This window comes from Charadrius vociferus, unplaced genomic scaffold, assembly GCF_000708025.1.
Source record: "Charadrius vociferus isolate BGI_N301 unplaced genomic scaffold, ASM70802v2 scaffold52, whole genome shotgun sequence".
In the NCBI taxonomy this organism is placed as follows: domain Eukaryota; kingdom Metazoa; phylum Chordata; class Aves; order Charadriiformes; family Charadriidae; genus Charadrius; species Charadrius vociferus.
The window spans coordinates 461,328-473,268 of NW_009647572.1; the positions used below are offsets into that span (position 1 = coordinate 461,328).

Consider the following 11,941-nt stretch of genomic DNA (forward strand, 5'->3'; position numbering starts at 1 on the left):
CAAATGCAATTGATTTTATCATGCCTCCCTTCAGTAGATAAATGCAATTGGTTTTATTCCATTTTACTCTATTCCTTAAAGAGAAAAAAAGTTTCTTGTAAGTTTACAATTTTTAAAAATCCTAATATTAACAATCACCCTATTGACTTCAAAACTTTTCTGGGTCTAATTTCCTCATTCTATTTCCTTTCAATATCTTGTAGTCATCCTAAATTAATTTAAAATTGAAATAACATCTAAAGAGAAGTGTCAAAATATAGTTTTTTCCTTTCTTAGGCAATAAACATCTTGAGACTTCACAACAGGTCTCCCATTTGTTTAGTTAAAACACATCTTTATTACCTCTTTCAACCGGCACGAAAAAGTGCAAACATTTCGCCATACTAAAAGCTTTTTGGTGTGCCGAGCTCAGAGGAACAAACAGACTTGAAGCTGCCAGTGATGCTCTGAAAAAGTAATTACTGAGGGACTTTCTAGAAGGATTAGTGTCCTTTAATATGCTGATTAATCAGCTTTTAAATAGTGAAGATCCTTCAGTAAGTCTTTCCAAGTAAAGCGGATGCTTTTGCTTGCTGAGATATATATATATGACAATGGTATTTGAAAAATCAAAAGTGATTAATACCTGCAGTGTGTGTAATCGTACAAATATAATTATTTTCAGAAAGGCAAAAGCACTTAGCAATACATTTATTGTCCGCCTGTACTGTCTGGCTGAACACTTCATGTAGCGGTTTCCTTATTCTCCCATGGAGTTCAGTGAGAGCGCAGCCGGGAGGGACCCTGTCGCCCCCCGACGACAGCGCCCGGGTCGCGAGAGCCGCCGGGATCCTCGCCACCCCACCCGCTCCATCATGACCCTCAACGGCGAGTTATGGAGGGCATTCAGCATCTCAAATCGCCTCGCACTTTGCGAAAGTGAGTGCTAATAGTTGTGCTCTTTAGAGCTCTAATTAGTGCTATGCATGGGAAATGGCTCCTGAAAGCTTCTTGTGATCTCTCGGTCGAAGGCATCCTCAAAAAGCAAATAAATAGCAGATAAGTACCTTTTTAAAAGCCCGGTTATAATTATTATTCAATGTAACATAGGAATACTCTGCCTGTTTCTCACAAGTAAACATAATTATTTGCCAGGGCTTCTTAACTTTTAAGTGGTTTGTCACACCCACGTCTTTATACGAATTTAATGAAAGGAAAATGTCAAATGTCCCGTTGGGTGAAGAAGGATTAAGCCTTTTGTCTGTGCTGCGTGGCAAGCTCAGAAGTGTACTTCCCTGATCTTTCACTTGTACACCTACTCTTGTGTTAATTTTCTCGCCTTCTAAGTATTCTCCTCTATTGCAATCCAAATTTCAGAGTGCAATTCACTATATATATCGATTTAATTTTTTATACGATTAATCTCCTTCAGAAAACATACCCACAGCTCTTATGTCTCTGTGTGACTTTAGGTATGGGAGTAGTCCGCTGGAATTAAAAGACCACTCACACTTCTAAAATTGAGCATATATATAACTGCAGAACAGAGGCTTATATTACCTCTTGTCTCTATTTCTAATATCTCCAGGTTGCATTTATTATTTGGTGTCCTTTGTTGTGTTTAGGTTCTTTACCAATTACCAATAGACAGAAAAACGCTTTTTGCCTATTCCTTGAGACCACAAATGAAAATTAATACATTTTTCTCCAGTGTTTCTCCAGATCCTTTGTTGATCTTTCCTGAAGTTTCCAGCTGGTATGACAGATCAATAAATACACAAACAAATAAATAAATTCGGTTTCATGATGCAGTGTGTTGAGTGCTGTACTTTATTTCCTAGAATGGACCAAATACGTTCCCAGAATAATTCACCAGACCCATGGCAGCTGGAGGACCGTTTTTACGGTCCCTGTTAGAAACTATGAGATAGCACTGTGCTATTAACTATGGGACAGAACAGCGTCTTTCTGATGGGGAGAAATGCCCAGCCGTTTCTTTCATGGGGAGAAACGCCAGCCTCTTTAAAGTCACTCAAGAAAGCGCCCATTAGCTCCAGTTTTATCCCCCTTACTTGATGCTTATTTACTGTATGTGTGGCAATAACACATATTCCAAGTCTAGCATCAAAAAGACTCAAAATTGCAGCTGTGTAACAATTTGGTGAGCGTGAAAGAGCGAAGGGAAGGTTCCTTATTTGGGAACTTGTAATGCCTCAGAAGAGAGGATGTTTCCATCAGCACTGCAAGTCACAGAAAGCCGTGGGGTGCAGCAGGATTTGCAGGTTTTCCTGCCAGGCTGCTGAGCCTGAGGCTGCCACAGATAGTCTCAGCTGAAGGCTGCATTAGCTGTGCTTGGAACCTACTCTACTCCCCCTGACAAAAATGAACGCAGTACTTGAAGTTAAATATCATGTGTGCAGAAAGTTAAAGTCCATATAAAATATACTTGTGTGTATATGTATATATGTGTGCGTGTGTATGAATTTACATGTACAATAAAAAAAAATGGGGTCTGAGCGTTAACTGCACGTAATTCAAATTCAGAAAGCAGGATAAAACCCGTGCATTAAAGAACTGTAGCACACATGCAAACTATGTGGCTTTAGACAAGCTTCTACAGCACTAGAAATGGAAGAAGAACGTAAAGTACAAGCATTGATGCATGCTGCCTGGTTCGCTTTCAACTATTTTTCTGGGTTTGAGCCCTTATACATTTTTTACTGGCAATATGAACATCTGTCAGGCTTATGAAAATGAGCTTGTTTTTCTTGTACTGCAGGTTCCATGATCATTAATTCGAGACCTGCACATTACTGGAGTAAATGGAAGTGGAGGCAGGTCGGGTGTGAATACGCAATTACATTCTGATAAACTGGACAGTATGATGTTTAATGCTATCTTTAGTATCTTCTACTAGTTTTGTTTAAGCTACAGATAGATCAGATCTGATCCAGCATAAAGTTAAACCAGTGGAGAGAGGCAACATTTGAGCCAGCACAGTTTCAAGGACAAAGATAACTATGGAAAAAAAAGACTGAATTCATTTGAAGAGGCAGAGTGAAGTTTTGCAATTTCAAGGGATTGGGCTGTTTCTAATGTCAGTGCCCAAAACCTCAATTTACCACCACATTAATGAGATTCTTCAAGCCACTTTTTTTTTTTTTTTATATGTTGTTTTCATTGGTAACAACAGCTTAAGGTGAACCCAGGACCCCTAATGCCTTGCCACTTGTTCCCTGGTCCACACCATGGCACCTGGCACTGTTTGTGGGGCCAAACGACAAATCAAACGAATGAACAGAGCTGGGTTAAAAATAACTCCAACAAAAAAAATCATGATCTGGCTTCTTGTAAGGCACCACAAGCAGCTGTGCTCACACCATGGAGAGGGTGGTAGAGGCAGGTCTGAGCAGGCAGCGCACCAGATGGGAAAATCTGAAGCCACCCCTGCTTGAGAAAATGGTATGAGGAACCGTTCGCAGGGATACTCTGTCTGCACAACCCACTTGAAAAGTTGTCTGTGGGTATGAAAAGGTACCCAGGTCACAGGCTAATGGCTACTCAGGCACACCTGATTTGCTGAAGGAGGAGTAGTGCTAAAGACAGCTTTGGGCTACTCATAGTTACCCAATGCTTGCAGTTGACCAAGGGGTCCTGGTCAGGAAGGGGTTCTCACCATACACCCCACCAGGCTTTCCCTTTTGTGTCTGAACCTTCTTCTGAATCAGGGCTTTTGACAATGGTCTGTTACAGCTCTGGAGATCAGGGTATGCCACTAAATAATGACAACAACAGAGGGTTGTTTGCACTTGCAAAGCAGTCAGCAGTATCTTCTCTGGTAGAATTATTCATGTGAGTTGCTCTAACGTTTTATAATTAAATATACACCGAATTTAAAACACATTTGTTTAAGAAAATAAATTAGAGAATGAAGTATCGGAAAGCACTGGAGTAAGTTTGAGAGACTTAAAATGCAAGAGAATTCAGGCAGCTATACCTAAAAATAATAAAAAAAAATCCTATCACTTGATATGTGACTGTTGCCATTTTTTAGACAGTAACATACATTCAAAAGCCATGTAAGAGATTATGGTTTTAGTTTTAACTCTGAATGGCCTTTTCTTGTTGATTTTATTTTAACATACTTTATGGTTTATTTTTTATGACACGCAGCCATATATATGTGTAAAAAGCACATTTATTTATAATTTAAGAGATTATTTTATATACATATACAAACTGAAATATACACAAGGCTAAGTTTCTTGGCTAGATCTCTTTTGACACTATTTTTAAATTGTATTATTTTTAATGAGATGCAAGTCCAAGAGTTTAACACTGCCCCGGGAGAATTACAGTCTCTGAGGAACACATTGCTCACAGCTGCGGTGAAATATCCATCACTGAAAATTTCAGCACTTTTAATTCCATCTCAGTGACATCAGTGGGATAACTGAAATATTACTTACATGTGGCACTCGGTGAGCGTGCATATGATTTTATCAAAATTCTAGGAAAGTAATTTTGTCTTTATCATTAGCAGTTCTTTTCTAACAAAAAATCAGAATGAAAAATATTAGTGTGGATAACATGGTGGATTACTGGTGGATTTTTTTTTATTACGATTAAAATAAGTAGTAATTTTCCTAAAGTTTAAAATGATCAGGAAACCTCTTCCTGTTTATTCTAGTTTCTAGCTTTTTTTTTCCCCCTGCCCATAAAACTGGGAAATTCATACCGTAGAAGTAGCTCAGCCAACCTTATGGAGACTTTTCTGATTTTCAGTCACTCGGAGGATAACTCAGTTATCGAGTATCTGCAGTTCGGCAAAAGCCACGGTTTCTTAATCACTGCTGCCAGACTTGTGCCCAGCCTGATCGTGCGGTAGGGATGCTTGGATTCTGACACCGTACAAGTGGGCCAAGCCGTCTAATAACCCATCTTGTGGCACTGTGTCTCCTTATCCACCTAAGAAGTTGCTGGATGCAGACACTGGTGTTGGTCTCTCTCTAGAAGGTTGCTTTTCCTGCTGCTAAGGTCAGTACAGTCCAGAGGTATTTGCCATGTAGCACTGCGAAAGCATCGCACCCTCGTACCCTATTTATTTCCTCTCCATGAGCTGCAACAGCAATGGAGAACACGACTGCAAGGAGAGCCCCTGAACCAGAAGTTTCTTGTATGGAGATGACAGCTCACAACCAGAAAAGTATTTCAAGATCCAACACGTGCAACTCTCTGCACTGCTAAATATTTCCTTTGATAGATCAGAGAGCGTAGAGAGGCCGACGAGAGGGAGCAATAACTGAGAGATGACTAGGCTGCAAACCCGGGAAGGAAAACAACAAAGTAAAAACTCCACAACAGACAACATTCATGAAAATGTGTGCTGATGGCTGTCTTCGCTTGCCCTAGCAGAAAACTCACTCGAGAAAGTCACAGAAGGCCAATAGAAAAAGTGTCGCGGACATTAGGAAATGGACAAACCCCAAACACCTAGTCTTAGCTGGCAGCCAGCAGAACTATTAGGAAGGTGTCATCTGCATTTCAGAGCGTTCCCAAACCACTTTGCTAGAATGTGAGAGATGTAAAAGAGGCCATTTGAAAGTTTTGCTTGTAGAAAATTCTCCCAAAGCATCAGAGCCGTGAACAGGATTCATACCAGTACCCCTTGCAGTTTCTCCCAGCTCCATATTAACAAGATCAATACAAAGAGCACATTGCAGACCAGTGTTCACCAGTCTGGCCAGCTGGTGCACAGTGGTGGTGTTTGCTGCGACTCCCGCTGGGCTACAGCTGGCGCCCGGCCCATCCAGATCAGTGGGCTGTTTGCTGCCATCTGATCCAGACGGCTCTTTGATGCTCCGGCTCAGAAAGTCAGACTTTATTGGCAAACGTGGCTATTGCAAGCAACTGCTTGAGCAGCTGTGGAAGTGGTGCAACGCGTGTTTGGCCAACTTCTTACCGGGACAGCGCTCGCTTAGTTTGTTTTATATAATAATTGGGAAAGCAACAGGCAGCAGACAGCAGAAAGGGGGGAGCGAGTCCAGGCGACACTACAGTCTGCTGTGACTCCCTGGTTTCCCAATGACGGCAACAGGGCAATGGGATGGCTTTGTGCAAAATCTCGACTGCTGCTTGCTGTGCTGCGACACTGGCTGTTTATTTTGTGACAGCTGTAACCTGAGTCCTCCTCAGCCTGGTACCAGCTTTCCATAGCCCTCTCCTCCCCGCTCCCCTCCTTTTATATCTGACTCCCCAATGGGATAGAGTACTTCATCTCAGCCCTCACCAGAACATTATTTCTTTCTCTCACACAGAAAAGTCCAACTGATATCCCCCAGAAATGCCGCCTTTGATGTTTCATTGTTGACACATACTCATTAGTTTGTGATGCACTCCTAGATCCTTTTCCACAGGGTCCTCATTTTGTATTTGTACATGATACTCGACTTAAGCATAGCACTTCCCCTCTGTTTTACTAAATCTTCTAAGATTTAATCTGTTAATAAATCTTTAATACAACTTGTTACATCAGCAAACAACAAAGCAAACTATTACAGGGGTATAATAAAATTAAAACCTATAATTCGTTATTTGTAAGAAATCTTGCTTATTACCGTTACAATGACATTTAAGGTACCTATAATAAAAAGTTTGAGAAATATGCTTACATATTAGTCTATTTAAGCTATTTAATGTGTATGTTTGAAGGCACAGAGTGCGAGTCATCTGAAAATCCAGAGTCTAGTCTAAACTAGTCATAAGGCTTTTTCTCATCGATGGAGAGGGAGAAAATCCTCCAGAGGCTGATGCATTCCAAATGCCTTGATTGCTTATTTTAGAAAGGTAGTAATCACTCTCTGGATATGTCTTTCTCCACTGACTACAGAAGATGCCAAGACAACTGCTTTAGAATAGATACCAAACTTCCAAATTGCTGAAATTACACAAGATGAGTCCCAGCTGCAGCTTGTTCCTCCCCTGGAACAGGCAATCAGACCTAAATTCTTCAAAGATGTAGGCCCTGACTCCCACTGATTTCTCACTGTGAGATTCTTTTAGCTGTTGACTTCAGTGAGAGTTACACACCTAAATGTAGTGAATACTTAACATCGGGGGCTGCGAAATACTGACAAAAATCTTACCAAATCTACCCGTGACAATTTAAGTGGATACAGCCTTCAAGCACCCCCGTCTCTCCTCTGGCAGGAATTTCCATCCCTGTTGCAGAAGGGAACATGTGCTCCTGCTTCAGGTGCAGCAACCCCCCCACCGCCCCGAGGAAGGGGAAGAGGGAAAAGCTGAAGACATTACTGTCTGGGAGAGCTGCCGCTAGTTGTGATGGAACATCTCTTCTGGATCCCCGTTTTGGCCACTTCTTGATCCTTCTTACCACAAAACGTTTCCTTATTTTAAAAGATTATTTAAAAAACCCCAACAAACTAAAACAACGAGTAGAACAGACCTGGCAGGTGTTTTATTACAGTAGCACCGTCCTGAAATTACATCTACTTATTTTTATTTAAATTGACAACATTTCAACTTGAGTGTTCCTTAATGACATAAAACTAACTCTTCTTTTTTCCTCTTTGAAGTTACATCATTGTAGATGTTGATTGTTTAATTGTCCTTCCAATCATGCACTTAACTTCCCACTTAGCCCCATGCAGGACATGACTTGAAGACATTAACAATCGTCACTAATGTGGATTGCCTTAGGATGTTTAAGTTTATTTGTAATGGAGGCAAACACTCACTGTTTGGATTAATTCTATAAAAGCTGAACATTTTCTGCCCTAGGCAAAGTTTTCAGAAAGAGTTCATATGGTTTTTCTGGTTGTAATCAGTGCATTCAAATTATGCATAATTTGGGTTTCATGGTTTCAGTGTTGGATCACATAAAGTCAAGTATAATTACTACCAAAAATAAATTTCCGTATGCACCTTGGGATATTCACTGTGGACTTACGACACATTAGGAGGAGATTCACAATTACTAGTAAATTATTTAAGAACATTTTATTGTTTTCCTCAAATGCAAGTGAAATTGCAATGGTTAATCACAGGAATTGAAATAAATGCTCATGAAGTCTTAGTGGTATTATAAACTAAAAGTAATACCAATTGCTACACCCAATGGGCAGAAGAAAAGGAGGGTGGGAAACCTTTGCATTTAGAGTAATTTCCACGAAAATCATTCCACGATATTGGATGAGATTCTTGTTTACACACACGAAGTGAAGAAAGGAGTCTTCTACATCCAATAGGGAGTTTTTGTGGGACTCTCTAGTAACTTCCAGACAGGTGCCTGAGGCAAAACCTTCTATTGCCTATTGCAAGCTACTCCGTGTATGCCAGCAGCCTCCACAAAAAAAAGCATATCCTGCTCCACTTTTGTTTTTTAAGCAGGCTATGTCTCACCGGTTCCTCTCTCTCTCTCTTCAGCTGTGGCTTTAGAAAAAGTTTTGTTAGTCTCAAGATTTTTATGTTTGTTTTTGAGTTTTTTTAACAGATTAAATCGGGGAACCTGCAATAGGGAGTGATGATCTTGAGCGGATGAACTCTTCCTTTCCTTCTCCCACATAGTCTTAAACATCTTTTTTGACTAGAAATAAAATAGAACTGGGGAAGTTTAGGAATAAATAGAGAGGACGTTAATTCTGCCAATACTCTACAGGGCCATTTACTGATAGGAAACTAGAGAGATGGGCCATTGATTTCTATCTCACTCTATCAGAACTGAGATGTGTCAAAGCATAAGCAATGTTGTTCTTTGCTTCTGCTTTTTGCTGCTGAACACTTCCTAAATCACTTAATTTACCCATGAAAAGTAGAAAATCTGAAACAAATACTAGACACAGATTTGGATTACCTGGTGATCCAGGAGTGCATGGGGAGACTCCTAATTCCCAAGGTGGCCTTAATGGACATAATCATTTAGTAGATGTAACTGTTCATTCCTCTTGACCTTCTGACATAAATCCTGCAGATTTAACTATACATAACTACATACAGCTATATGTAATTGTCTTATGTATTGGCTGGAGACTCCTTTGAAAACTGACCAAAAAACCTGAATTTGGATTAATCAAACTGCTAAAGTTACTAGTGTTATAAAAGATGTTCTAATTTTAACTCAGAACAGAAAATGTACAGTATCTGAATTTGGTTTTGCTTAATTTAGCAATAGGTAAATTACTTTTAATAATCTGCTAAACCCAGCCTGATTTAAGGTTGACCTTTTCTGGAGGTAGGTTACTTGAAAGCAGTGCCTGATTTCAATGCATTAATGATATGTAAAAAAAATCATACTTAGACAGCTTCTGGGTGTGTCTTTTGCCTGAAGTGAATGCATATTTTAAACAACATATGTTTGGACTTGAATCTGTAAACTGGTGTTTATCTGATTTAAAATAATCAGGGACTGAAAAAGACACCATTAGAGTCAACCCGCAACATCCCAGTGAAGGGTCTACAGTTCACTGTGCAACCTCCTTTCCTCCACCCCCAACTCACCCAGACTACTGTGCTCGGTAGTCTCCTGGAGGAAACCAATCTCATTAGCCAAAGAGAGAGCTTGAGGGTCTAGTTTTACAAGAATTTTTCTCTGCAGCATGCTTCCCTCTCCTCAACAGCATCCCCTCAGGCTGACCTATATTCAGGCTGTCGTGGAAAGGGCCTGTCTTTGCGTAACCACCATAAATAAGTCCTCTTCCTTGTGCAGCTACATGGAAAACTGGACGAGGGAATTATTCCAACTCAGAACTAAAGCGGGGGGGTTGTTATTATTTTTGGTGGGGTTTCAGCCAAATCAGTCCCTTAATCCTGTTGAATATGCATTTACACTAATGCCATTTCCAAACAAGGGTCGGCAGAAATCCCTTGCTACATGTGGAGGTAACAGGGCAACGGAACGTGAGACCTCTCTCGTTTTGATATAAACTTACTTAGAGCAGAAATAATCCAGCCAAACCCGTGAAGGAGACATTTGTATTTGCTTATGTACCGTCATGGTGCATTCTCAACCTAAAACTAATGATGAAGAGACCCCTGGGCTTGGGGGCTGCCAGCGCTTGCAGCATTCATATCAGGTGTAGAATTAATCCCCGAGAGTTCTGAAGAGAGCAAATCTCCCTCGGGGAAGAAAGACTTTCTGTCATGGGCTCTGAAGTACAGCATATAAGTATTTTAGAATTCATATATAATACGTTTTAAAATGTTTTATTGAGTATTTTGAGAAAAGAAGCTGCAAAGACAAATGGATTAATTTTCTGAATTGATTTACCTTGCTTAATTTAAAACAGCTTCATATATAATTAGCACTAAATATGCATTAGGTTTTTCTAAGGGCACAGTATTCCAAGTCTGCATGAGTGGTTTTCAAAATTACAAAACCAGAAGTTCTTGCCCTTTTCAACATGTTCATCTTTTTTTCTGCTTTCTTTTCTCAGATTCTCTCGTTCCATAGTTCACATATGTTCTGTGTATATTATTGACTGCGATCATAAAGTACGTTCAAAATGCTTTGTTTGTATTTTTTCTTTCCCTTGGATGTTAAAACTGACAGCTTAATGACTTGTTGCCACTTACTAGTGAATCACCGCCCTTGCCAACGCTCCAGATAAGACAAGCTCACTTTTCCCAAAGAAGAGGCCCTTTGCTGTGCACTCTGGGAACTGTAGTGTAAAGGTTTAGTAAATCCACTTTTAGTAAGGTGCTCAACAATTTTCTGGAGCAACATAAACGTGAAGGTCTTCCTCTTGAATTTTTGATTGCTTCGCAAAAGTATAGCATATTTTACCTAAATACGAACACAATATGTTCAAGTGTCTCTGTATCTTAGTATAATGGTGTGGAACAACTGGGAAACAGAAGGAAGCTTTCCCACTGACTGCAATGGGAACAGGTAGAGGCTAATGATGGATAGTTTTGAAAATCTGAATTTGGCACTGTCCTACTGGCTGTTTAGAACAGTTCAGTGTCTCACAGGCTTTGCTGATCTAATGTCACCCTAATGTTTTTGAAAGAAAGAAGGCTGCAAGGAAGCCGAACAACTATGGCATGCCAATGCTGCCAAGACGGTTTTCATTTGCAACAAATAAATGAAAGTAGCTTGTAAGTATAGACTAATTAATTTTTATCCTGTGTTTTGTTTCTTTGCTCGCTTGCTTTTACGTGTAGAAAAAATGTGTGTTCCTGCCATGTGCGTGTTCGTTTTCCGGCAGAAATTTCCCTGAGGAGCACCAGTGGTCAGTGGAGCAGAGGCTGATGGAACACCACACAGCTCCACACACCTGATGCACCTGAAACACTCACGTTGACAGCGGCACGTGAACGTTTGCCATCGCTCAGAACTTGCCCGCTTGTCTTGCAAATTCACGATTCCTCACTAAAATGGAGTTCCATTTCTTTTATTTAAGCTGCGCCCTCCCCGAGATACACACGGCAACAATAAAAACAGGGACAAAGTTTCAGCCTCGCAAATCTTGCCAGCAGAGCTGCCAGGCTTTTGAGGTTCCAGGCTCCCTGTGTCCGAGATGTCTACAATCTTCCAGGTGAAACACAGAGATATGAAGGCGGGAGAGGGTGCAGAGCATCCATGAGCAGTTTGTCATCTGCTGCTGCCGAGTCGGGGTGGGCGAACCTTACAGTAACTGAACCCATCGCAGGGTCCGGGCTTACATATGGAACTTGAACAATAGGTATTCGCTTAAAACTACACAGATTACCTCAGAGATGTGGAATCTGCACGCCCTGCCCACTTCCCTGAACCTCTGGAGCTGGGATCCTGTGGGGAACATAATGGGCTTAATTACGGTGTCTGGACTCGCCGCGCAGGACCCGGAAGGCAGGAGTTAACCTCACCTCACCTTTTACATGCCAGTGACCCCAGGCTTGGCTGGGAACCCGGTGGGGCCTCTGCAGCACCTTCTGCATTGCTGCGACGGCCAAGGGAAAACCC

At 40.9% G+C, this 11,941-nt stretch overlaps 1 protein-coding gene across 1 annotated transcript in view; it reads left to right on the forward strand.

Annotated features, from left to right (window-relative positions):
- Positions 1 to 749: 749 nt before the first annotated feature.
- LRIG3 (leucine-rich repeats and immunoglobulin-like domains 3) overlaps positions 750 to 11,941 on the forward strand; it is a 55,166-nt gene continuing 43,974 nt past the window's right edge. Inside the window, exons 1-2 of the mRNA XM_009880876.1 lie at positions 750 to 918; positions 2,759 to 2,822. Of these exons, the coding sequence (XP_009879178.1) occupies positions 750 to 918; positions 2,759 to 2,822 (233 nt within the window). The remainder of the gene's footprint in view (positions 919 to 2,758; positions 2,823 to 11,941) is intronic.